Source organism: Cyrtonyx montezumae, unplaced genomic scaffold (genome assembly GCF_038088225.1).
Source record: "Cyrtonyx montezumae isolate F1298 unplaced genomic scaffold, pur_monq_1.0 scaffold_8, whole genome shotgun sequence".
In the NCBI taxonomy this organism is placed as follows: Eukaryota; Metazoa; Chordata; class Aves; order Galliformes; family Odontophoridae; genus Cyrtonyx; species Cyrtonyx montezumae.
The window spans coordinates 43,785,564-43,813,521 of record NW_027072089.1 but is presented as its reverse complement, the minus strand read 5'-3'; the positions used below and the strand labels follow the sequence as shown (position 1 = coordinate 43,813,521).

The 27,958-nt window shown below is 37.7% G+C and overlaps 1 protein-coding gene across 1 annotated transcript in view; it reads left to right on the top strand.

Annotated features, from left to right (window-relative positions):
• Positions 1–27,958, top strand: part of LAMA3 (laminin subunit alpha 3) — a 112,765-nt gene that overhangs the window by 17,364 nt on the left and 67,443 nt on the right. Inside the window, exons 6-20 of the mRNA XM_065752634.1 lie at positions 3,102–3,199; positions 5,550–5,665; positions 11,105–11,223; positions 14,082–14,172; positions 15,202–15,333; positions 16,599–16,661; positions 17,925–17,966; positions 18,086–18,223; positions 19,223–19,357; positions 21,627–21,761; positions 22,638–22,775; positions 23,258–23,304; positions 24,704–24,803; positions 25,690–25,742; positions 26,063–26,168. Coding sequence (XP_065608706.1) covers positions 3,102–3,199; positions 5,550–5,665; positions 11,105–11,223; positions 14,082–14,172; positions 15,202–15,333; positions 16,599–16,661; positions 17,925–17,966; positions 18,086–18,223; positions 19,223–19,357; positions 21,627–21,761; positions 22,638–22,775; positions 23,258–23,304; positions 24,704–24,803; positions 25,690–25,742; positions 26,063–26,168 — 1,513 coding nt within the window. The remainder of the gene's footprint in view (positions 1–3,101; positions 3,200–5,549; positions 5,666–11,104; positions 11,224–14,081; positions 14,173–15,201; positions 15,334–16,598; positions 16,662–17,924; positions 17,967–18,085; positions 18,224–19,222; positions 19,358–21,626; positions 21,762–22,637; positions 22,776–23,257; positions 23,305–24,703; positions 24,804–25,689; positions 25,743–26,062; positions 26,169–27,958) is intronic.

Below are 27,958 nucleotides of genomic sequence, written 5' to 3'. Positions count from 1 at the left end.
GTTCCCTCAACCTTTCCTCATAGGAGAGGGGCTCCAACCTTCTGATCGTTTTAGTGGCCCTCCTCTGGACCCATTCCAAGAGCTGTGTCCCTCTTGTGCTGCGGGCTCCAAGCCTGGGTGCAGTACTCCAGATGGGGCCTCACAAGAGCTGAGTAGAGGGGGACAGTCACCTCCTTCTACCTGCTGGCCACCTCTTTTTTAATGCAGCCTAGGATATAGTTGGCTCTCTGGGCTGCAAACACGCTCTGCTGACTCATGTCCAGCTTCTTGTCCACCTGGACCCTTAAGTCTTTCTCTGCAGGGCTGCTCTCCAGGACTTCTTTCCCTAGTCTGTATAAATACCTGGGATTGCTCTGGCCCAAATGCAACACTTAGCACTTGGCCTTGTTGAACCTCATTAGGTTTACACAGTTGAGTTTCTGAAGGAGCAGGTATCAACGGGCCTACTCAAAAGTTACTATTTGTATACAAGTTATTTGAGAGAGATGCATAGGAATTTTCGGCTATCCTAGGGCTTGACAGCCAAAGTTCTGCTTGCATGTAAGGAAACCCCTTAAGTGAACAATGCATAAAAATTAATATATTAGAGAGATTGTAAGCTTCACATTATATTGTTATTTTTGACCTCTTTATTTAAAATAAGTAACAAAATCAGTAACAATTGGAGGAAACCCTGGGGTGAGGTACTGCACGTTTGTGTGGGTTTCTGCATCAAAAGTCATGAAACTGTTTCAGTTACTTGATAGGATGCATTTAGTACCCTTATTGCCTTAAGTAAATGTTAAGTTGTTGTTTACAGGCAAATACAAATGCAGTTATTTACCTGGCAAGCAGCACAGATTTAATTAAGGTACTTTTGAAGAATGCCTTAAGGGTAGCTCTGTGGAGAAGGATCTCAGGGTCCTGGTGGAAGAAAAACTGAACGTGAGCCAGCATTGTGTTCTTGCAGTTCGGAACACCAGTGGTATTCTGGGCTACATCAGAAGAGGGGTGGCCAGCAGGGACAAGGGAGGTGATTGTCCCTCTTTACTCTGCCCTTGTGGCACCTCATCTAGAGTACTGCATCTGGGCCTGGGGCCTCCAATACATTAAGGGTATGGCACTGTTAGAGAGGATCCAGAGGAGGCCAAGATTATCAGAGGGCTGGAGCACTTCCCCTAAGAAAACAGGCTGAGGGAGCTGGGCTTGTTCAGCCTGGAGAAGAGAAGGCTGCGAGGAGACCTCATTGCAGCTTTTGAGTATTTAAAAGGGGATTATAAACAGGAGGGGAATCAACTTTTTGCAAAGGTAGATAGTGATAGGACAAGGTGGAAAGATCTATAAGCTCAAGGAGGGAAGGTTTAGATTAGATGTCTGAGGGAAGTTCTTCACAGAGAGAGTGGTGAGGTGCTGGAATGGGCTGCCCGGACAGGCTGTGGATACCCCATTCCTGGAGGTGTTCAAGATCAGGTTGGATGGTGTCCCTGCTTGTGGAAGGGAGGTGGAACTTGATTATCCTTTGGGTCCCTTCAAACCCAAATCATTCTATGATTCTATGTTATGGCCATGCGATGTAGGGCAAATGAATAAAACATTGTGTTATATTGAACTGTTAAAAGAGAGCACAAATTCTCATTGTGAAGACCTTCAAAATCTAGGAAAGAGTTAATGTTCCTAAGAAAAGTCTGTGTTTTCAACTTACTAGAGAAACAGATGAAAACCAGACAAGTTCTTCTGTCCAAGTAACTTCCTGACTTCCTCCATTCATGGTTTGAATTCATGGTACATTGAATTTTATAGGGTATGTTTTATGTCTGTACTGTGACCTATTAATTGTTTTGGCCTGTTACTGATACGATTTATTACTAAGCAGTAACAGTACAATTACTGTTCAGTAGTACAGCATAGCTATGCAAAGCTGCACGTAACTGTGGACTTGGTTGTGAAAAAGTCTTACTATATAAAAGCCAAAACAGTCAGATATAATTACGAGAGTCACAGTAGTCATTTCTAGCTGTGCTGAAGTAACTGGAAGCACAGATTTTGCTTACCTTCTCTAAGTGGTAGGCACAGTTAGAAATTAGCTTGTATATTTGAATAGAGATTGTTCAGAAAAAATAAGATCTTATTTCCCATCTATATTCTTCACCTGCCTAGAGAAAAGTAGCTTTGCAGAATCCAGAGAGCGAGAGAGTTGAAAAAGCTGTCAGACTTCGAGAAGCTTCTTTCTGTGGCAGCCAACTCCACCTGCAGTGGAGTGTATATACCTTTTTACAGGGGCTATATTGTGAACTTGAGAGTGCAGGAGACAAAACTGCAAAAAGTTCTGACCCTTTTTATACTCTAGTAGCATTAAAACTGTCCCTTTATTTTTTTTCTGTAGGTACGCAGATCAAAAATTACCATCAGCTCTCTGTTCTACTTGGTGCACTAAATAATTTTTGAGCTACAAAAAAATACATACAGAAGTTACTATTGATATTTATATGCTAGTGAGGTTTTCAGTGAGTTGAACTGATTTTTTTAATGAATTTTTATCTTCTGTTGTCTGGATGCCTGAAAGGGATTAGGGTGAGTTACAAAGTGGCTTGATTTTAGGTCACAATTTCAAATCTATATTGAGTAGCAGTGAGTTTTGTCTGAGGAAGTGATATTGATCTGTTTCTAGTGTTTAGTGACCACGTCTGACTGAATGGGCAAAACAGTACTGCTCACACAAGTGTGTCCTATTTGCTGACCAGACCAAGGTCTCACAAACTGATGCTGTGACTGTATTTTACTTCCCCTTCCTCAAGCTGGCTTTGAGCAAGCTTTGGGCTTGGGTACTGATGGCTGTGTAGCTGCTGGAAAGTGGAGGATTATGGTAGTATGCATTTACTGTGAGCTGCACAAACCTGCAAATATATTCTGTTGCTATCAGGCACCCTGTGGGCATTGACTTCATTTTGCTGGAACACACACTGAGGCATAACATCAGTACAGATTTGACTATTGACTGCTTGGCTTTCCCTTGTGTAAAATCATGCCTTTAAAATTCTGATAAGCAAGATTTAACAATGTAGAAATAACTGATGTTGATATTTATACTGTAATACAAGAATACAACTATGCTTTTTCCATAGTATTACTACAGTATAAAGGACATCAGTATTGGTGGTCGTTGTGTTTGCAATGGTCATGCTGAAGTATGTAATGCGAAAAGTGCTGAAAACCAGTACCGGTAAGTAAACTGAGCATTATGTTAATTTCATGTCAGCTGATGTTTTCAGATGGCCTCTTTTACTGCCAAAAGTGGTCTTACTAGAAATTTTCATTATATTTAAAAAATGAGGATCTGCTCGTAATTGATATGAAAATATGCCAAGAGCTATTGTATATGAAATACAATAACATAAAGTATTAGATTTTCTTTTTATATGAAATAATAAGATTTAATAATTCATTAGAAACCCTTAGTTCTTTCTGGAAAACGTGGCTTGATATCACCTCCCAACGTGAGAAATTAGAAGGCCAACTCAAGAACAAAGTGAGCTTCCTAGAGATATGGGAGAAGAGAAAGCTCTGGGGAGACCTCATTGTGGCCTTCCTGTACTTGAAGGGAGCATACAAACAGGAGGGGAAATTGTTCTTTACATAGGTTGATGGTGATAGGACAAAGGGGAACGATTTTAAACTAAGAAGGGGAGATTTAGGTTAGATGTGAGGAGGAAGTTTTTCACTCAGAGTGATGACGCACTGAAATAGGTTGCCCAGAGAGGTTGTGGATGCCACATCCCTGGAGTCATTCAAGATGAGGCTGAATATGGCTATGGGCAGCGTGGTCAATCCTGGCAAGGCTGGCAACCCTGCCCAGGGCAGGGGGGTTGAAAATAGATGATCTTTGAGGTCCTTTTCAACCCAGCCCATTCTATGATTCTGTGATACAGAACATTATGGAGCTCAAAAAAAATTGATAATTACTTGGAAAAATAAAAACAGGAACTGAATGAATTATATCCTGTTTTTAGAACCATAGAATCGTTTGAGTTGGAAGGGACCTTTAAAGATCATCTACTCCAACTCTACTGCATGAACAGATATACCTACAGCTACATCAGGTTGCTCAGAGCTTTTGTTTTGTTCATGCTGAAAAGACACTTCCTTTGAGTGAACTGACTATTTAAATACTTATAAAAGTGTACTATGACTTTCAATATTGTATTCTTATTTTATTAATGAGAACAGCCACAAAGTTAGTGGAAGTGTCTGCATTTTTCTGCTCGAATGTTTCATGGGAGCCCAGCTTGGGCCTGATAACTATTTATCCTTTGGACATCTGTCTCTAAATATTTGTTTAGAGCAGTAAATCGTTTTTACAATTAACATTACAGTCTTTAATTGTTTAAGGAATGTTTTTATTGTCACATTTTAGTTCAGTCATTTGTCGGTAGGAGTATACTTACGTCAAAGAATGGATACATTATCTTACTAAACCTTCATTTATAAGTGCACTTTTATATGAGTGAGCTTGAATTTGTAGGTATAACTGGTAATTATCTGAAATCTATAGGAAAGTTCCCTTTCTCTGTGAATTTTATGATTTACATATTGGTTTCACAAGGAGATAGATTAGGACTTCGTGGTTCATCTGCTCTAGAAAAATGGCCATGAATAATCTCTCCAAAACACATTTTAAGAGCCTAGTTTAAAATAGCTGTTGCTTTTATCTGTGGTGGCATTTAAATAAACTATCAATGTAATGTAATATTTTCATTACTTTCCACTGAAGAATAACCAAGCAAATGATTGTTTTCATATGCCTATGCTGGGGAAAAGTAAGTGCAGAAAGTGTGAAATCTACCAGAATAGAGTGGTTACACTCTAAAATTATACTGTCCCTTGGTTATTAGACTATACAGATAATGGGGAAAAGACTTTCCAGTCTCAAGATCTGTTTGTTACTCCTAGGACTTAGTTGCTATGCATGATAATAAGACCTAGCTCATTAAAAGAGCTTGCCCTTAGGGAGGCTATTCATCTATATCAAAATAAATAAGGTGTTTTCTTAATAATATGAGCTATGTTAAATGTAACAAGAAGGACATATTATTGTGGTTTAATGAAGACAGTAATTGTAAGCAAAGCATAACAAAAAAATTATAAAGGCATGCACAGAAAATGGATAGATGTTTTGATTTACTGTAGGTCAACGCACTTGAGCCTTGGAATGAAGCTAAAATCGGGTACATCTTAAGCTATTATATATTTAATATTTTAGCATAAGATTTCTTAATTCAGTCTATTGAATCAAATTATAAATGTTCTCTGGAACTCATTTATGCTAATAAGCTCATAGGTTCATAAGGTTGGAAAGGACCTACAAGATCATCTAGTCCAACCATCATAATATATAATATTAAAGTAATCAGTCATAAATAATTCCAGGCAAGTTCTACAATGTTCTAGTTGTACTGTTTGACTTCACATGAACTGATGTCTTGTCCTTTTCACGTTGTGTGCAAGTCTCACGCTGAGTAAGATTAAGAAATTAAAATTTAACTTCAGTATAATAAGAGACTTTCATTCTTCAGGTTTCATTGTGAATGTCAGCATAACACTTGTGGGGAAACCTGTGACCACTGCTGCCCTGGGTATAATCAGAAACAGTGGCAACCTGCAACAGCTGGGAATACAAATATATGTGAACGTGAGTAGTAAAAAATAAGTTAGTTAAAAAGGGACTATGATGAGTGGGTAGGAATTAGCCATGATGTGTACCTAGCACACAGTAGGTTTTGACAACTTTTTTTTTCAGTAAACTGAGAAAATTCTTTCTTCTCAGTAATGACTAAATAATGCAGTGAACGTTATTTGTTTTTTTCTCTTCTCATTAAACAATGAATATCATCTTACATGTGAGAATATTGCATTAAAAAAGCGAAATCGTCCTGTGATATTGCTGAATCAACACTTCTACCTAGTCGTCACTGTGCTGACAAACTATGGGTCTTCCCTAGAAGAGCAGAGATTATATGCATCTTGTACAGCTTTGAAACTTGCCTCCTTGTTGCCAAAGGTCTTTGTATTCAGAAGAGAGAGTCTGCATAAATTCTTAGCTCTGTTAAACTTGCAAATAGGTCACTCTTAACTTGTAGGAAGGGAGAACCCTTTCTGTGACTTCTACATTTTGTGTACCATCAGCAGAAGGGGAGTGTGTGGGTCTATGTGGCATGTATTTTTGTTTTTGGAGGGAATAAGTACTTAGTGAAGTACTACAAGATACAGTCTGTATGAAACAGTGACATATTTAGCATGAGTTTATGGCTGGGAATTGCAAGAAATAATGATACAGTCTTTGCTGTCTTTTGTTGGGAAGAGAATCTGAGTTATTCATTGGTTTTGTCATTATAGCTACTGTATATTTAATATTATGAAGGCATGCGGTTCAAAAGTCTCTCTCATAAAACAGTTTTTTAGAAAGAAATCTGTCTTTTGGGAATTAAGCATGCTCCTCTGTTTCAGGACCAGTGCAAATTGTTGTCTCTCCAAAGACTCTTAAATTTACAAACCATGAAATGTATCTGAAAATCCTTTCAGCGATGGAGTCCTGCCTTGGCAGTGTTTCACGTTACCCATAAAACAATGCAGCTTTTCTGCCTTACTGATCTTTGGCTTACTTTTACTTGTCTACTCTGAGCTTCCTTTTTAACACTGACAGTGATCTGGGTTGTGCTCTTTTCTCAAACCAGCAGTTGCCCCTTGCTGGCCTGATGCAAATGGACACTAAGATGAGAGTCTCTTCCACGTGTGTTTCTTCCTGTGCTCTTGGAGTTTGGAGTGCTATAGAACCACAGACTTAATAGTCAAGCTGGAGAAGCCCCTTGACCTTTCTTCCATCTTTTATGTTTTAATCCTTGGACATGGACTGTCTTTTCTTGAGGGGTACTTAATGTCAGACATGAGTGTTCTGCATATTTTTCTTTTTTTTGACCAGAAAACAGTGGCTTTGGTACAGTGCTAGCCATCTCTGTGCACGTTCTGTTCTGAGCAAATGTCTTGGCAGCCCCTGCTTCCCCTTGTGTCTGGCCTTAGTTTTGTAACTTGTCTGCCTTTCCTGAGATTAGTGTAGCCAGCGGGTACGAACCGTTAACAGGGGATGTTTATCTGGAAGCCAAATGTATGTATCTCTGTAATTAGTTTGTGGAATAAAGATGCTGCTTGTTGAATCAAAATTGCAGTTCTTAGAGTGTTGAAGGGGGGAAAAAAAGTTTATTAAAACTTTTGATCAGAGGCAGGCATGTTGAGACTCAATTTTTGGACTGTATTTGAAACTTCATTTGAATTCCCCACTTTGAAAGAAAAATACTTTCTGCCAGGAAGAGATAGACAAAGAGCATAAATAATGTCACAGTCTTAAAAGAATGAGTTTATAAAAGTTCACCTGCAAGATTCAGAGCCAAAACAACTTAACTTCCAACTGCCTCTGAAAAAGATACCCTTTTTTTGTATGGATTGCTTCTAGCACTTCCAGGTGATCTGTTGAGAATGTTGGCCAGGTGCAGGCTTCTTCTGGAAGCTGGTAGTAAAGGAATTAAAACAGCTTCATTAACTTTCCAGTAGCCTGAAATTCCTTTGGGGAAGCTGAAAGAAGGTTGATGGGATCTCATAGGTAGGGTCAGTCTTTTACTATGAGTTTCCCAGAGCAGTGTGGGCCAACAAATGTCTCAAAGTTGTATGAAAGTGCTTCATAAGGTAGGGGTTTATGTTCACCTGTCAGAGAAAATATTGTTACTTTGACTGAATGATTTCTCATCGCTGTCAGCAGACATATTTGTGAGCTGTATATAGCTCACAGAGGATTTGTCTGTTTTTACAGCGTAGAGAAAGGAAAACGTTCATTTCTATGCACAGATCCTCATTTTGTCTGGCAGTTGGGCAGAGGGTAAAAAATCATCCTGTCTTCATTCCTTTTAGTTCCTTCCAGCAATCTTTTTTTTTTTTTCCCATGTGGTCATTTCTTTCATTTTCTGACTTAATATCTTGAATCAACATCTTATTTGTCAAAACTCAGCTGGGGAACATAGGCTTGACCTATCTGTTTCCTGGCAGCAAACCATGAAGGAATCTGATGATTTTCTTCAGCTATGCTGTTGACAATTTATATGAAAAGGCTTTCTTGTCCAAAGCTATTAAGACAGAAAGGCCTAGAGAAGATGCAGTGAAGGATCCAGTTTTCATGCTTTGGCTGTATGATCACACAGCAAGGCATGGAGAATTGTTTTTCCCCATATTGTGCTTCCAGTTGTACCAGGTAATTTGAATAATATTTGATAGGATTATGTTAGAAGGAAACGCTTCCTCCATCATGAAATGGGACTGGAGGACTGGAGCTCTTTTTCTTTTTAATTGTTATTTTGAGGTACTTAGAGGAATCCATTTTTTCCAGTCTTATCCCCTAGTTCAGATGAAGAGAGGATTTTCCCAAACGTGAAGTCATTGCTTTCTAAAGTTGTAACTTGAGGAATAACTTGAGGAAATCCTAGTAAGGTTTCCCTGGAATGCCTAACATTTGTAATTTTAAAGCTTACCTAGCACTCAGATGCTTCTAGAAGTCTTTTCTTGCTTTCTTCATTCTTTTCCTGTTGTTCCTGCAAGAAAAAATGTAAATAGGGCAAGTTTTTCTTAAAAACGTTGTCCTGCTTTTGATTTGTTCTGCTCATTTACTGTTATGATTGTTTCTTACTCATAATTGTATTACAGTTCTGAAATGTTTCAGTGAAGACAGAGCTTTCCATGAATGAAGGGATCAAAGTTAAGAGATTGGTTCTGACTAATACCTTCTACAGTGAAGTTACATAAGGCAGATCTATGGGAAATTAGATACATTCTTTTCTTCACTAAAACTGTATTTGTAGGATCTATTAAAAATGTAGAGCTATTTTTCAGCTTAATTCTCCTCTGCAAGCCAGTCATGAATGTTGGGCTTGTCCTGCAATTTGTATTTTTTGACCTTTTAGCTGAAGGTAAAACGGTAAGGGATTTTCTGGCTTTAGGTCTCCCATCTTGATGTAAGAAGATTGGTAAAGCCAGCTGATGCATCTACAACACCATGAACATATCAGGGGAGGCATCTCAGATGTTTTTAGTATGTGAACTTCCTAGGGGAGGGCATCTGTAAGAGATATTGAGGTGTCCACAAGCGAAATCTCTCAGATACATCTCTTTCAGTCTCTTCTAAGCACTAAAGTATAAATATCTGTTAAAAGGAATTGAAAACGTGACAGAACAGTTATTCACAGCTGGAGTGGAATGTACATATCCTCTGCGAGTTCAACTGTTACCTTAATTTGGCTTAATAAGAAGGAAAATACAGGAGATGAACTAATCACATAGTATCCAAAATAAAATTTATCACAGCTGAGACTGTAAGCAACCATATTCTGGGGAAAATCCATTTTCTCAGTCATCTAATTCAGTCCTTTTTTCATAGCAATTTATTATTATTACTCTTGTTACTGTTCTTTATACCGTGCTTTTTTCAGATAAAATATCCTTTTGAATCCAAAATTCTCAGGCAGTAGAATGAATTTAAACTTAAAACTACTCCATTAAGAGAACAGATGATAAATATATAGCAAAGGTTGTTGATATCGCTTTATTTATGGCTGAGTATGTGAGAGTCCTTTTGTGTATGTATAAATTTCCTTTTTAAGTATGTATAAATTATCTATAATTGTTTATTTGAAATAAATACATCTGGGTTGAAGCTGCATTCACTATGCATTTTTTGGACATTGAGTCATAGAATAAGCTTTTGAATGTTTTTTTTGTAACTTTTAAAAACTGCTGAGACCATTCTTCTGGAGATTTCTAATTCTGCTTTTATGCATAAATATATAGTTTTTAGATAGTACAACTGTTTCTTCCTCTAATAAACCTAGCAGCATGTCTTTCTCATGTCTGTATGATCTTTGTGTTTCTAGTGTGAAAATCTAGTTGGTGATAGGTAAATATGCGCACAAGAGGGTACTACAAAGATTATGAGTGTATGTATATATAAATAATCTAGTTGTCTTTTTCACCTCTGCTATATTACTGAGTTACTGGTGGTAAATGGATTTAAATCCATCTGGTGAGACCAGTCATGAGCAGTGTTCACAAGAAGGTTGGTACTGGGCCTGTCCTGTTCGATATCTTTGTTGATAATCTGGACAACCCTCAGTAACTTTGCAGATGACACCAATGTGGGAGGAAGTGTCTATCTGCTTGGAGGTGGGGAGGCCCTACAGAGGGATCTGGACAGGCTGAATAGCTGGGCTGAGACCAATGGGATGAAGTTCATCAAGACCAAGTGCTGGATCCAGCACTTTGGCCACAACAACTCCAGGCAATGCTAAGGGCTTGGCACAGTGTGTAGAAAAGAAAACCCTGGAGTTGTTGGTCAATATTCAGCTGAACATGAACTAGCAGTGTGCCTAGGTTAACAAGAAGGCCAATGGCATTCTGGGTTGTATCAGAAATAGTGTTGCCAGCAGCAGCAATGAAGCGATCATCCTTCTGTACTCAGCACTAGTGAGGCCACTCTTTGAGGACTATGTTCATTTTTGGGTCCCTCGCTGTGAGGAAGACATTGAGGCCCTGGAGCGTGCTCAGAGAAGGACAGTGAAGCTGTGAGGGGTCTGGAGCACAAGTCTCATGAGGAGCAACTGAGGGAACTGGGATTGTTCAGTGTGTAGAATAGGAGGCTCAAGGGAGACCTTATCAGTCTTTACAATGACCTGAAAGGAGGTTGTGTTGAGTTTGGGGTCACCCTCTACTCACATGTAAATAGCAATAGGACTAGAGGGAATGATCTTGAGTTGTTCCAGGAGAGATTCAGGCTGGGTGTTAGGAAAAAATTTATTATCTGAAAGAATGGTTGGGCACTGGCACAGGCTGCCCAGGGAGGGGGTGGAGTCACTGTCCCTGGATGTGTTCAATAAATGTTTAGATGTAGTACTGAAGGATGCGGTTTAGAGGGAAATATTGGTGGTAGGCAGATGGTTAGACTGGATGATCTTAGAGGTCTTTTCCAGCCATGATGATTCTATAGTTCTATGAATTCTGGCATGATGATGAAAGCTGACTTGGAGTATCATTTTTCCAGCCTGCAATTGCCATGGACATGCAACTGACTGCTACTATGATGCTGATGTTGATCAGCATCGAGGAAGCCTAAATATTCATGGGCATTATGAAGGTGGAGGAGTCTGCATTAACTGCCAGGTACAGAGATTTTGGTTGCTTAAGTAAATGGTATTTGAAGAAGGTGTACTATAGTGTTGCTGTGTGCTCACTGATAGTTTTGAGGCTGACCAGTTTAGATAGCTCCATTCCTCTACTGTTATTTCTTGTACACAGAGCAGGGATAAAAATGTCTAAAAGTAATTTGCATCATACAACACTGTTTGTCAATATGTAAATGACACACAAATTTTATTTATGCACAGTCCTATGTGATTCAAATAAAACTACACAATAAGCAATTAATTATAAAAATGTCATTTTCATATTATTATGAACTCTGCCATTTCTCTGCTTAATAAAGGGAAGTAAAATGTCCTAAATAAAATACCAACTCAGTCCGGCTGGTTCTTTATGGACGCAAAAACACAGTGCTTTCCTTCATCATCAGGACTAAAGGAGGGCATAGGTGATGCCACGAAGTAAGGTTTTTAGTATTGAAAAAACAGAGTTGTAGAACGAACCTCTGGAAGTCATTTGACTAGTGCTCTACTCAAACCAAGGTTAGATGCAAGTTGTAACAGTTTGTGTAAGTGTGTGTCTGATTGAGTTCTGTAAATTTCCAAGGATGGAGATGACACAGTCTCTGGATAATTTATTGCAGCACTTAATTACACTTATGTTAAAGAGATTTGTGTTGCTGTTTAGTGGGAATTTCCCCAGTTGCATCTTGTGGCATCTGGCTTTTGTCCTGGTGTGCGTGTCTGACAAGACATGGCTCTGTCTTCTCTGTAACCTCCTTGTAGGTAAAGAAAAACCACCACTGGACACTCTGTCCTTAAACATATGTTCTCCAAGCCAGTCAAGGTCCTTTTCTGAGTTTCTCCTTACACATCATGTGCTTCAGGCCCTTAGCATTCTTAGAAGCTTGGCCAGTTTTGGACCAACTGATGTCAGTTTGGAGTCACAGACTTTATATTGTATGTCATTGAGTAATACATTCTTGTAAAAGATTGTTTCTCAAGTTGATTTCTAGTAAAATTTAAAGGGTATTTTCCATCTTATTGCCACAGTATAATCAAACGCTGTCCAAAAAGCAATCAGAAGAGAGTAAAATTGTTTTTACTAGCATGAGCAGAAGAAATGTCCTTTTTCTTCCAGTTGACATTTCTGTGCAGAACTTTGTTCATGCTGTCTGGTAAAGTTATCTTGTTGGTCCTTCCTGCTTATCTTGGGATCTTAAAATTCAGTCTCATGGTCACTGCATAATGCTACCCTCAGCTTTCACTTGTTCTGCCAGTTCTTCCTAGTTTGTGGGTGTTCTCTTGAACAGAGTATCTCCTCCTTCAGGATCATAAGCCTCTACATCCCAAAATTGTCTTTGATAAAGTAAAATTAACTTCTGAATTGCTTACTCCCTGCTGTGTTGGGATGGTTAAAGTTATCTTAAAGTACCAATGCCTGCGATTGCAAGATTTTCTCTAACTGCATAAAAAATACTTAATTCACCTTCTTATTCAGGCAGTCTGTAACACTCCTACTGCAATATCAGTGGTGTTGGTGTGTCTTCTGATCCTTATCAATAAGCTATGCCCAGGTTTGTCACCAGCCCCAGCACCTGGAGAGAGACCTAAGCACTCTCTACAGCCTCAGGCCCAGAGAGTGGCATTCACTATCTGCAGCTCTGCACAGGATGAGGTCTCCAATGTGACACGGGTGTTAGGAATCTCTGAAGAATGTGCCCTGCAATGTGTTGAGGATTGCTGCACAGTCTTCAGGTAGTCCTGCAGTCTCGAGTAGTGTGACTGGGCCACTCTGTGGTCTTGCCAGGCCAAGTGCTGCAACAGCTGGTGTGTCTCCATCTACTGTGAGATGTGAGCATCATTTTCCCTAACCTGCTGTTGGCCTTTCTCAACAGTAGCTCAGCTGCGGTGCTAGAGGAAGCTCCTGTCAAGAGAGCTATTGAGTAAACAGAGTATCAACCACAATAACGATGTACTAAGTGCCCTGCTCATCAGCAACCCTGCCAGCTGCCCCATTAAGTCTCTGTAGCCATGTCTTGAGACACGCCCTAAGGAGAGGAACTGAGCAGCGCAAAGGGGATGAGGGCAGGTGTCTGTTTTTTTGGCTGCTCCAGAGCATGGTTTACTTCCTCCTCTCATCCCCTGCTCGTGAGACTGCACCCGCCAGAAGGTTTTGTGACTGCTAATTGGTCAACTCACAAATGCCATCACTGGTGCATGCTCCTGTCACCTTCGCCTCAAAAGAGAGCTTTACAGCAGGAGTTGCAGTATACTTAGGACTTTGTTCACTTGAGATTTATGTATTTTTACTCTATTTCAAAATGCCTACAGTGTTTTTTGCGTTTCTAAAACACATTTACAGAGATGCATATTTTTCTGATGGAATAACTATTTTTACTTCGTTTCACATAGACTTACGAAGTTTTGGTTTATTTTGATGTTGCTAATACTGGACAAAGTGTATTCAAAAAGAAAATTTAGTGTAAGGTAAACTCCACACACTTGTCTATGTGATGTATGTGTTGCATTAAAAAAAAAAGGCATTATAAAAATAAGTTAATTGTGATATTGTAGAGGAAATTTATTCATAGATTTAAATTATCTTCTGTTAAATAGCTCATTTTCATATTTTAAAGTTAAAACTCAGCTACTTTATGTGAGAATGCCCTAACACAGAACGCTGTAGAGATTGTGGTTAAAGAAAACCAAATGACAAATGCTGTCTTTAGTGCATTAATGCTTCTTTTTTGTCTTATTCCTGTGATGATCCATTCTTAGCTGTGTATAGGAACAGCGTTAAGGATGTTATTGTTTCTTGATTCTTCTTCCAAGTTCCTCTTTTTAGTTCATATTCTCCTCCTGTTTTATTTTGCACAGCATAATACAGCTGGTATTAACTGTGAGAAGTGTGCAAAAGGTTACTATCGTCCTTATGGCGTTCCAGCAAGAGCTCCTGATGGCTGTATATGTAAGGTCTTCTGTATTCAGTAGTTTCTCATAGTGGCAGTGATGTTTTGGTTTTGTGGTTTTTTTTTTTCTTTCTTTCCTCTCTATAACTAGTTCAGGGGATGCGTATTTTTGGGAAGGGAAAAAAAAAAGTGCTTAAAAGATTCTTGAAAAGAACTGCAAATAAAATTGTGTTGCTTTAGACCACTTCTCAATTAAGTTATTTTCCACATGTGTGATGTGAATATAAAACTTCAGGCCAGCAGCAGGGCAATAGAAGGAAGTAAGTCATAAAATGCTGCTGAGGAGGTAGTATCAGCTACACCCCCCACAGCTGGCATGACCCCTTGAGAAGCCACCCATAACCTCGTGACTTTGCTTCTCTTAGCTCTATTATTAACATGTAAGGTATCTATTGACTCTTGGTCACCTGTGAGTTTTATTTTATAGCTCAAAAGGTCATAAGAATTGTTATTCCTACTTTATCTAATACTGAACCATCTGTAATGAATAGTAAAATGGGATTATTATTAATATAACATTTAAAAAAGATGAACTGAATACAGATAAGAGCTAAGAGCTGAATTACAAACAGGTTGATGGAGCTTTGTGACAAGTGGGAGGAAGCTTTGGTTTGTTGTTTGGGTACTGATATGAATGGGAGGTCAGATTGTGATGAAGTTCTGCTGTAATGCTGAATATGATGTATAAGGGAAGATAGACAGGGCATGATGCTTAGCCTAGACTTTGGACAGAGATGAACTGAACAAAAGCCACAGAAAAGATAGTGTAGTAATAACATGCAGCTTTCTGAGTTAAAAAAAAAAAATTAAACACTAAGAGAATAATGTAGATCTCACACCTAAGAAATACTGTAAAGATTAACTGATGGTATAGAGTGCTTGGGAAATATGAAACAGCGTGCAGATGTTATTTCTTGAAATAATGAGAGATTTGCAACTGCAAACAATGTTATAATGCCATTTTGCACTGCTGTAGAAGACAAATCAGTTTCTTTCCCCAAAATGCCAAATTTCTGATCCTTGCTTAGCTTGCCCTTGTGACTTGGAGCGTTCAGAGGGCTGTGAGGAAGGATCTGGCCGCTGTTTCTGCAAGTGGAATTTCCAGGGAGAAAACTGTGAACACTGTGCTGATGGATTCTATGGTTTTCCGTTTTGTATCCGTAAGTATGCAAAAATCAAAATGTCTCTTCTCCAGTATTTTAAATGTGCTTTAAAGAATTAACTGTTTTCATTATGTCTGATTTGTTTGATCTGTTTGATTCATCTGGTATTTCAAATTTTCATGTTCACGTTTCCTGAGAAATCAGTAGTCATAACACTGAAGAGGGTCTGGTTTACTTCACAGAACTAAATGGATACCTGAAAATCAGATAGTAACAGAGAGGTGTCTTGCATGAATTCTGAGAATGCTATACAACCTAAGTCCAGTGGACCAGATGTTCAAATGTGTCTCAGGGTCATTATGTATAACTCAATTGAACTAGAAAGTAGACCATGACTAGTGAAAGAGAAGGGAGAAAATGGTTTTGTGTTCTTTAGGCCTCAGAGGATTTAGAACTTGCAACCCTAATAAACTAAGTTTGTGGGCTTTCAGAAGATTCTAAAAATAATTTGAAATAGTTGTAAATTACTGCCTGCATAATATTGGAAAGGCCCTCCTAGCAGAGCAGAAAGCTGTCAGCAGTGCTCTCATACTTGTGCCAAAATGCAGATAAGTGCAGATAATATGGTTGAAGGAAAGGTTACAGATTTAAGTTGTTTTCTTTTTTTAAAGTGATTCAGGGAAAGGTGTTTGTAAAGCCAAAGAAAATAAACAAGTGAGAAAAACTGATGTCACACAAAAACTGAGTGCTTCCATTTACTGAAAATGGCAATAGAATGAAATCGAATGGCATTAATTAATTGAGAATTAGAACTAGGCATTGACAATTGAGAAAATTAAATACTACATAAAAACTTATGACTCTGTTATTCAGTTCTAAAAGTACGGAGTGGGAGAGTGTTGTCACAAATTCTGTCATTTTGGGTACTGGGTTGTAATGGCAAATAGTAGGAGATGTACTTTCAACTGGAAATAAAAACTGAAATAAATATGTAGTTCCCTAGGTAGCTCTTGTAATGCTGTCAAGAACAAGAAGGCTTTCTGAACAAAAACAAAGTGAGCAGGAAAGCAATGTCATAGTGTTTCCAAATGATGTTAGGCCTTTCATGCATTTCTTTTGTGGACAGACTTTTACCTGATTCGGTAAACAAAAGTTTATTATCCCTTTGCTAACTGAAAGAGAACAAAACAGTAATTAGTTTCTAGAGTCATGTAATTATCATACTCTTTGTATCGACAGGACAGAACTTTATGATTTGTCATGATTTTTTAGCGAAGTAAGTGTATTTCTTTTAAATATACTTTGTTTCTTTTGTTTTGAAGATATTCCTGCTTATCCTTTTACTTCTCCAAATCCAAGAGATGCAATAGCTGGTGACATAATAGGCAAGTTCTTTGTGTTTTGTTTATCTTCCCAATTTAATCATTTTTAATAGTTTCAATAGTGCTCGTTCTTTCAGGAAGATTTATGCAGTAGTTTTGACAGTGTTGCTATTTATCTTTCAGAGAACCTTTTTTCTTACCAGAAGTTCATTGCATAGTCTTAGTCATATTAAACAGTTTGGTTGGCTAGTTCCAAGAAGTTATGGATCAAAAATAAGTTGAGCAGCCCTCTGGCAAACATCTGCAAAAGAGCCTGACCATCTTGTTAAATGCTCAGATCCATCAAGGCTTTCTGACATGTACCACTTGTCAGCTGCTTTGCAGTGTAAATCTCTTGGGGCTAACTGTCCTCTGTTTCTGGACTGTCTCCTTACACCTGGCAAATTGTACATTGCCTTTGGCAGTAAAGAACTTGAATTTCTGAGGGATGTGTATTTCTTATTTAGCCCACCCTGTAGCTGTCTGAAATACATACAGTGATTGCCTTAGTGGGTTCTTTAGCATATATCATCGTACTGCAGAACTGAGACATCACAGCCAGTGCCAGATCAAATGAATACTTGCAATATAATTCGGGATTAATAAAACAAACAAACAAAAAGGATGAGTACTTTGTAATGTTCTAAAAGCAACATTATTCCACTCAATTTTCTACTACTTTTATAGTACTGGATATCACAGTAGCAAATGAGAAAATGTTTTTTGCAAATGTGGCAAACAGGTACAGGTAGAGAATGCACATCCATTTACAAGTTAAATCCCTTGAAAATATCTGTTGTTGCACTGCAGCTCACAAAGCTTTATTTAATGTAGACAACTATCATCCCCAGAGAGCATCCAAAATAATTATTCATGTAGGGCACTGGGTATGCTCTATTGCACGTTCTCTTTTCTCACATACGTTTAAAATGAAGAAGGAAAAATATTTGCCATGATAAAATGAGGAAATGTTTTCTCCTGCTTACAAGTCTTGAAAATATTTACATTTTCAACGATAGCATCTAAGTCTGAAGGCATAGGAAAGGTGGGTGTCTCTAAATGGAAATCTTTGTATCTGAAGAATTAGTGCTCTTGGACTAAGCTTGTGATGATGATTTACCTTTTTTAATGAGACTTGTGTGTAAGGATCATGCAAATAGTTTTGTTGGTTCAGTAGTAATAATTACTAAGTACTAATACGGTTTTCTCTGCAAAAATACAGGAAGTTGCACATTTTCATGCGCTAACTTCTGTTCTTTCCTGTCTTTTTGTTCCTGTTATAACTAGAAAGTGGCTGCAAAGCAGGATATTTTGGCCCCCAGTGTCAGCGTAAGTTCCATTGTCTCTTTTATGCTTGGAGACTTATCTCCAGTGTAAATGCCAACATTTGTCTTCCAAGTGAAATACTTTAACACTGTAAATGTTTTCTTTACAACTGTGCTCTCCAGCGTGTCAGTGCCATGGTGCAGGAGTGCTGGATGGTGATTGTGATGGAAATACTGGACAGTGCAGGTGCCGAACTGGATTTCAGGGATTTTCCTGTGATACCTGTGCAGCTGGCTATTTTTATTATCCCTTCTGCCAGGGTAAGCCAAAACATTCCCTTTCAGCAGGCATATCCAAAAATACAGACCTGTGCTTTATAATGAGAAATGAATCACAGAATTGTAGGGGTTGGAAGGAACCTCCAGAGATCATGGAGTCCAACCCCCTGCCAAAGCAGCTCCCTAGCCCAGGTTGCACAGGTAGGCGTCCAGGCGGGTCTTGAATGTCTCCAGAGAAGAAAACTCCCAAACCTCTCTGGGCAGCCTGTGCCAGTGCAGTGAAATGAAATTCTTTTGACATGGAGATGTGTTCCTATGAAACTCTCTGAAAACTCATGGCAATCAAAAAAGAAAAACTTGACAAGGAGCAATTCCTATCTAAAAATGCTTCTATTAAATTGATTGCTGTCTATTTTATGATACAACTGTTGGATTCCAGTTTGAGAGTAAATTTAATTTATTAAATTAACTGCTGACATGTTGAATACCAATAGAAGCGTTTGTTACTTATCTTTGTTTTATTTAATTTTAGTTTGTAACCTTACTTTGATGAGAAGGGGCAGCCTGATATATTAATACCAGAAAGCTGTCTCTTGTTAGAGTTCTTTATTTATCTGTACTGCCTTCTTATATATTTTATGAACCCTTGCCTCCTGAGTCTGTAAATCACAAACCATAAATTGTTTAATTTTAGCCTAGAAAAGGGGGAACTGCTTTCAGTGGTTGAAACACCATTCAGGATTGATGAGTCTGTCCATAAGTGAGGACAGACTAAGTGTGCTTCTACACTGACACTGAACTGTGTAGTTACTTTGAGCCAGATTCTTTCTCTAATGGATTTTCATTAATGTCTCCCTCAGTACTAATTCCTACTGATGAGCAATCAATAAAAGCTAATAAGAAAAAAAATAAATCTGACAATCCACTGAGAAGATTTTGACCACCAGGGAGAGGATTTTTTCTTTTTTTTTCTTTCTTTTGAAAGTTGAAAGAAGAGAGCTCTCTAGAATCTGTGCCTGAAAATTCTTTTCTTGGTTGCAGTGTGCAAATGTAACTCAGTGGGTACCCAGCCTGAAGTCTGTGATTTTCTTGGAAGGTGTCTTTGTCGCTCAGGGATAGTTGGAATTCACTGTGACAGCTGTCAGCCTGGCCACCACTCTTTTCCTGACTGTGAAGGTAAGGTTGCAGATTGCATGTATAGAATCCAACAAATCCCTGAATAGGCTAACTGCAATGCATTTAATGTATTGTTTTTGCAAAGGTTGAAGCTGTATTCACAGCAGTAAGCAAGACACTTCTTTACAGTGAAATCTTCATGCATTTTCATTCTCTAAGCACTAATTCCAGGTATTGTTTCTGTACTAGGAAATTACAAAGGCTTTTCTCATAATCAGACTGATTTAGTTTCAGTTAGCACAGCTGTCTTAATAATAACCAGAAGATATGAAAACTGTTTTAATATTGGAGGCCTAAAGCAACAAAAAGTACTTGACTGCTGACAAGGAAATGACATTGTAAAAGTGCTGAGTTTAGTTTCTTGCACAATGTGTGTTTTGTAAATTTGAAAATGAGAAGCTCACATTTTGCCCTTCCTAATGATTTCTTATACATTTTAACATCGTATAGCAGGTCTTGGACGTGTAAGTGTGAAGCATGAATGATCTCCATGTGGTTTTAACAGTGTGCAGGATGTCAAGGACTAGCCTACATTTTACGTGAAAGGAAAATTGATCAATACCAAAGGAGTAGAATGTTGAAAAGTGTAATAATTTTGTGTGTTCATGAAGGTGCCATCAAGTCCTATCTGCCCCTAGGTTTTGTCTGCCCTTGCAGTGAGTGAGAGAGATCCTTAATCCTTGATAAGCCTTGATAATCCTTGATAGTCCCTGCTCCCAACAATAGCAGGGGTGTGGAAATAGATGATCTTCTAGGTCCCTTGCTATTCAAGCTGTTCTATGATCAGCGAATTTTACACTGAAAAAGAATCTAAGATATTGTTGGGTTTTGATGCAGAATTCCTGTACAGTCTTTATAGAGAACATAATGATTTGCTTTCTTCTTCCTTATTTTTGCTTCATGAATATAGCAGTCTTCTTTTTGGACTTTATGTACTTGTTAATGTTTACTAATAACTGGATTCTTTATGCACTCTTGGAGTTGTATGGTGTTATCAAAAACAATGGTTGGAATAAAATAGCACCACATGACTGTATCTTTAAGGTCTGGAGTAGATTAACTTTTAAAAATGAAAAACATAAAATCAAGATTACTCACAACTACTGCAGTTCACAGCTTGTTCTATTGAAGTAAGCTGCTGGTGGTCAAATTTAAATTAATGGATGCTGTAGACTGTGGTAGAAGGTGGGCAGCCTAGCCTGCAACTCCTGTTTGGAGCTATCATATTCTGCAGAGAGGTAGTTCTAATAGGTTATTGGCTGCTGCAACTAAAACTGGCGTCTCTGATCTTGCCTTGTTGAAATCTGTAGTAGCTTTATTCGGTAGGAGCAAAAATCAAAGTAATGCTTTTAATCTAATTGATGCAAAAAAAAAATAAGGAGTTAACATGATTCAGTGTTCAGTTGGGAATAGACAGCTGTGGTGGTGATGTCTTTGGAATCTTCACTGTTTATATTTTTCTTGTACTAACTTCCTAGCAAATCCTGTGTCTTTCCATTGTACTTTGAAGTAAATGCAGCAAAGCCAGATATCCTTGGCTGCAGTAGAAGGAGGAACTGAAAGGGGAAACTGGAAATACAAACATGAAACACGAAGATTGTACTTGAACAGTGTTTGTTTTATATTTCTGTCTGTCAGCCATTTCTGTTAGTGGTATAATACAAGTGATTAATTGCAAGCCTTAGCAACTGGGATTCCCCAGATGAACTCCCACTTATCTACCTATAAAATGTGCACTTGTGTAAATTCCAGCATCATTTTGATAAAATAGCATGTCTTATCTGTCACAGAACTGATAAATCCAAGAGAAGCACTCATCCAGCTAGTTGTTAAGTCTTAAGAGTGTGCCTCATGTATCATACTAGTAAGGTAATTCTCAGGCATCAGACCTAATCTAGCCTTGTAGATATTTTTTGTCAGAGATTATATTTTTAAAGATTTTGAGTTCTTCTGTCATGTGATTTTTCTTTCAGTCTTAAGATACATTTTTGTTCCTTACACAGATATTTTGCAAGGAATAAGAATAGATCTGAAACTGTATACATAGAGTTTCAGGAAGAACCTGATTATCAGTGTTTGAGGATGCAATTATATTATAAGCTTTTATTTCAAGGTATTCACATTTGGTGGTAGAATTGTTTTGCCTAGATTCCCCATGATTATTTAATATTTAAAGGTGACTCTTTTAGCAAACACTGTTAAAATGACTACTTACAACTATATCCCTCAGGTTATTAACCATAACTATGTTTTTTTTTCTTCTGTGCAGAATGCAATTGTGACTCTACTGGCTCATTGGATAATACATGTGATCCTAGAGGACAGTGTGTGTGTCATACTAACTATGCTGGATTTAGATGTGACCAGTGTGCTCCAGGTTACTACAGCTATCCCAGCTGCTTGCGTGAGTAACAGCCTTTCCTCTTTCTACTTTGTTTGCTTTTGGCCTCCTCAGCCCTCAGATATAAAAATGTAATAAACATGTATATTCTGTATTTTGTCATTATATTTTAAGTGCCGTTCTAGAATTCAGGGAAGAATTTGCCCTATTCTTTTTATAGCTGTAGAAAAATTGAGAAAACAAAGTCAAAACCAGGATGGAACAAAGAGGTGGAAAGGAGGGATTATGGTTCTAGATTCCATAGAATGGTTTATTTTGGAAGGAATATTAAAGATCATCCAGTTCTAACCCCTCTGCCATAGGCAGGCTTGCAACCCACTGGATCTGGCTGTCCAGGAGCCCATCTAACCTGGCCTTCAGTGCCTCCAGTGATGGGGCACCACAGTTTTGCTTGACAGTCTCTTCCAATGCTTCACTAAACCTCAGTTTAAAAAAAATCACCTAAACATCTAAGTTAAATCTCACTCTTTTTATTTAAAACCATTCCCCCTTGTTCTATTGCCATTAGATCATGTCAAAAGTAGATTTCCCTCCTGCTTATAAGCTACATTTAATACTGGATGGCCACAGTGAGTTGTACCTGGAGCCTTCTCTTCTCCAAGCTGAACGAGCCCAGCTCCCTCAGTCTGCCCTCAGAGGAGAGATGCTCCCTTCTTTCTGTCATGTTAATCATACTCATTTCTGCTAATAAGATGAAAACAGTGTCAAGATGGAACAGATCACCTCAAATTTCTACCAACAGAGGTGAAAACCCTGTGAATTATTAATTTCAAATAGAAATGAAGAATACTCTATACAGTATTCAAAACCTCTACAATACTGGAGTTTTTGAAAGTTGGTGAACCCTACCAATATTTTTGACGTTGTTTTGTTTTGTAGCTTGTCAGTGCTCTGCTCGTGGTTCCAGGCACGGCGTATGTGAGCCAACAACAGGGCAGTGTGAGTGTCAGACAGATATTACAGGGAGACAGTGTGACAGATGCCTTTCTGAAGCCCACGGTTTCCCCTTCTGTGAAGGTAATGCTTGAGATGGAAAATCCTTCATTTGGTTCATATCCCTTCCCCCCCCCCCTCCATTTTTACTGAGGGGTTCTCCAGGGCATTCTGCTTTGTGGAATTTTATTAAAAACTCACTGAAGTGTGGGAAGGGAGGGCCATGCAAGGAGTGCATATTGGATGAGTTCATACATCATTCTGTATGTTATTCCAAGAAAACATCTCCCGGTTGTAAATTGGTGGTACAGTTTTCCAAGTGACTAATTTGCACACTGAAACAAATAGTCTGCACTAGGCTAAACAAACGTTTGAGTATTCCTTATAAAAGACTTCTGATAGTCTCAAAGTATTTAAGTCATTCCAGGATGACTGCATTAAAGAGCCCTTTGAAAGTTGCAAATGTTACATTGTTCTTTTCCATTACTGTATTTCACAGCTGTTTTTAAAAGATCTTTTAATGTTTGGTGTTTTTTTTTTTTCTTTGCTTTTTAAATTTCATAAAGGAACCAACAGTGAATGTAACCCTTCAGGTAGCACTGATTCTCATTCTGTAAGTATTCTATTCCTGCAGATAGCAGTATTTGTTAACAGTTCATGTATGGCCTGGGTATTTGCTGAATGCATTCACATCATTGCCCAAGTGTCTGGAGCTTAATCTTCTTCTGTGAAAGAATTACACAGGCTTATTTGTGGAGTGAGAGTGGAAATGACCTTTGTGTTTTGCTCTTTGGTCATATCAATGGAATTCCCTGTTGAGGGTGGTGGTCATTGTTCTTTTTTTTTTTAATGTGGAGTATGCATATGTTTATGTGTACTTGGTGTTCTAGAATGGTAATATCTGCATGCTGATATGCATATGTGCCTGTGCATGTCTGATTCTGGGTTCATATGGAGCATTTTAGTACCACATTATTCCCGAGAAAAGTATTCTTTCTTAGAGACTGCTGGTATTCTTCTAGTATCGTTGTTAATACAGAATCACAGAATCACTCTGCATACTGTGATGTTTATTATTAGTAGCGTGCATCACAGTTGGGATCAGAAGCTGTTATAACCCACTTAAATGGGTTGCAATGAAGACTGGCAGATGGAAGAATTAAGCTCATGTATACATCTGTGTGAGTTTTCCATGTTTTCTTTAAGTTAACTGTATGTAAGCTGGTTACTCCCTGGAAGCAATATTGATGTAACAGCAAACAGCACTCCTGAAAGACATCCATGACTCCTTACAGAAAAGGATAGAAAAAAGAAGCTAAGAAAGAGTTCAGTGGTATTTGCCTCTGCTTGTCTGTAAGAGTAGATGTGTATAGGAGTAAAAAGTGTTATTCTTCCCTCAGAAGAATATGCTTTAGCTTTTAATAATTGTTTTTTTCAATAATTACTAAGTGGAGAGTATGAGAAAATATGATGAAGAGAAATAAAAAATGTGCCTAAATCGATTTTACAGAAAAAAATGTGCATTGTATCTACTTCTCCTTAGTGTGGCATCATTAGAATTTGAAAAAATTACTGATAATATTAACATTTTTAATCTGAATTGGTTCACTTTTCTACTATCTTTTGCACTCTGCCCTCCTAAGAAGAAGAGCAATAAGGAAGGAAAAAAAAACAAACATGAAAATTAAAGATTACACTAAAATTCTTTAAACTTTTTGCCAAACAATTAACTCTTCAGAGAAGTTTTAACAAGTTTATAAAGCAATTGGAAAGTGCATCAGTTGGGACAGTAATTGGGATAAATTAGATATGGGAAAATAAGCAGTGTGGAACAATCCTATGCTAACAACATGAGAAAGAAAAACCCAAGAAGTCTGAATTGATCTCAATTTTCATGCTTCTTCAGAAATCTGTAAGCTGCCTGAGTTGCAGTTAATATCCAATTTTTCTTAGTAGCAAAGAGCTATGTGTTTTTGTGAAACAGATGAGTTTATATTCGTTTCTGTTGTTAGGGCTATTGTCAATGTCTTCAGCATGTTGAAGGTCCTACATGTAGTAAATGCAAACCATTGTACTGGAACCTGGCTGAAGAAAACCCTGAGGGATGTACAGGTGTGGCTTCAAGACATTTCTTTAGATAATGAAATGTTCTGTTCTTTTGAAAATCTTCTTTATTAGCGATGGCCTTCTTTGGTACACAGAGACTTTCACAACTTGTTAAGTGCATGTTTTTCCACATTATTTAATTTGGACACCTAATTACTTATGATAGGAGAAGATTTTACCTATTATAGCAAGCATTCTCTGATTTGCAATGATTTGTGCTTCATATGGCCTTATGTCAGTTTTACGGCACTTCTGTTACTTGAGACCAGAATCTGGCTTATTGTTTGTAGAAAGATTCTTATTTGTTTATTATTATTTCATAGATTGTGCAAACATCTTTGGCTCTCGATACTTAGCAGTCCACACATCTCCAAGTTTGATTTCTACCCTTCTCATGTAATTAGTCTTACTTGATTTCAGTCAGTGACAAATGACAAAGACAATACTGGATTTCACCAAATCTTTAGGTCAGCATAGCTCATTCACACAATGTTTACTTCATTTATATATTTCATATGAGAAACTGTGTTGGTCCCAAAATAGCACTGCAAAATAGGAACTGCTGGTCAGGGTGGAAGTTTTACTTCAATTGTCTTAATGTTCCTAAGAAAGAAAGAAATTCTAAATCCAAACTCAAGACTGTTTTTATTAAACACAATTAGAAGTCTTTAAAATACATCAGTTAATTGCACACACAAGTCCTCATTATTTCTCCTTTGCTTTTTCTTTTCACCTTCTGCCAGTATCTGTTTGCTGTTCTGAACCTTCCAGAGTAAAATTCCCCTTGTTGCACTATGACTCGAAATTGCAGATTGGAGGGGGTGGTGGTTGTTGTATTCCTGCTATGTATCTTGGAAAGATGAAATGTAGATTTTCTTTTTCATCTGGGCAGCGTGCCAGTGCAATGTGAGAGGAACACTAAGTGGAGTTGGAGAATGTCAGCAGGTAAAGTGAAATTCTAAGATATTAATTCAGTGATTTCTACAAAGATGAAATACTATAACAAATAGAAAAGTAGAATTGTTTTTACACAATATGTGACTAGTGATATCATAATTTGAAACATATTTAATTATCTTTAACATAGGGATTTTCTCATCTATTCATTAAACTTAATAACAAAAGTTATGTCCAGATAATACTTTTTTTTTTTTTTTAGATTAGAGATATTTTCAGTTTTCACAAATAAAAGAGAATTCAAAGTATTGAAAGAAGTTCTGGAAAAGGCTCTGGAACATTTTTTATTAAAACTATTTTCTTCATAGGAAACTGGACACTGCTATTGCAAATCTAATGTGTGTGGAGATTTCTGTAACACCTGTGAAGCTGGTTATTATGCTCTTGAAAACAAAAATTATTTTGGCTGCAAAGGTAAAGAATGATTCTAGTAGCACATTTGCATTTAACAAAGAGGTGTTCAGCATTCCATAGGTCATTTTTTTCAAATGTGCATGTATTTATTGAGTCACTTTTACACTATATTTTGCAGTGTTGCTTGTAACATAAGTGCAAATCTCAGTTTGAGCTGAATGCAATTTACATGTGAAAATTTTCCTTCTTTTTTCTCCAAAAGCAGGAAGAATAAGGCAGATCTTACCATTTTTGTTCCCAGATACTTTGTGCCTCTCAACCTTGAGAAAATTTTTTTCACTTTGTCTTCATCACCTTTTGCCTCTCCATCCCCAGTACCTTGTTTACTTGTTTGAGGATTTGCTCTCGCAGTCCAATGTGTGATTGCATGAGGAGCTACTGAAGGTTGCCCAGCACAGAATCAGTGCAAGCCTGGGCAATCCTGCACTCTGTACCTGGCATTCATCCCTGCCTGTGTGCTTGAGCCTCACTGATGAAGCTCATCTCATTAATCCATTTTGTAGTTTAATACCTCCCACTCTGAGAGGGTTTCAGTGAAGTCAGGAGTTAAAATGCAGTGAAAAGTATAGTGTGATAGGTAACACCCTACAAAATACTTCACCCTAGCAAAATATGTATCGTAGCTAAAAAGATTCCCAGATAAGGTATTGAAGGTCATTCCTTCTCTTACTCCTATCTGGACACTGGGCAAGGGATGTTTGATTATCCTGTAGGCATTATGTAAAAGGGGAAGCTCTCTGTTCTGTTTAGTGCTTTTCTGAAGTCTGCTGTTGGGTTAAGAACTTAGCCTGATTTTTTTTTTTCTTCCATTTTTTTTTCTGATATGTTTGTATACTGCTTTAGGCTGAGGTTCAGTATGTTCTGAAGCACAGCATAGCAATGATAAAAAGAATGTAGTCATTCTCCTGAAGGATACTCACTTGACCATGTGTCTTCAGGGCTATAGGGCATACATCAGAGGATCCCTTCCTTCCTTGCCCCACCTTATAGATTTGGATTTGTTTATGTATTTAATTTATATAAAACACTTCTGCTGTCTTCGATGGGCTTTACACCTGACCAAGGGATTTATTTTTAAAGCACTAATGTACTTTTAGCAATCATTTTGTATGTGCAAAGTAAAAACAAACAAACAAAAAAGGACAGATCTATCAAAGAAACCTTCTGTGCCTGATTTTCAAACTAAAGATCCAATGGAAGAGATCTTGTTTCACAAAGGTGAGGAGTACTTTAATTCTCCTTGATTTCAGTGAGATTACAGATACTCAACGTTCTGTAAATATGCTTAGGAACGCTCAACTTTTTAAGTCAGTTTTGAAATGTTTAGCCTAGATGTACTTGTTCCTTAGTATGATGTACTATGCTCTTTATCAGATGTGCCCCTTACTTCATACTGTGAGTCCTATCTCCTCTACTAAGTCATTCAGTGTTGTTCAATATTGGTTAAAAATATGTATGTGCATGTATGGTTTTGTTATGTTGTGGTACTAGACTCTGAAAATTTAACTTATTTCTCCTTTTGTAAGTTAGATGTTCTTTTAAATAACAAATCACCCTGATGTTAACATACAGGTTCTTGTGTGTTAGCAAAACATTTGAATGGCTGTTCTACAGGACTGCAGTTCAGTGTTTAGTAAATATGGCTTTTATTTGTGACTTAAAAATAAAATAGTGGCCTAATGTTACAAAAACAACAACAAAAAACACCAAACATGACTAGCCAGAAATAATTGCAGTTTGTGTGTGTGTGTTAAAGTATTTGATTTGAGGAAAGTCTGAAGAGGAAATGA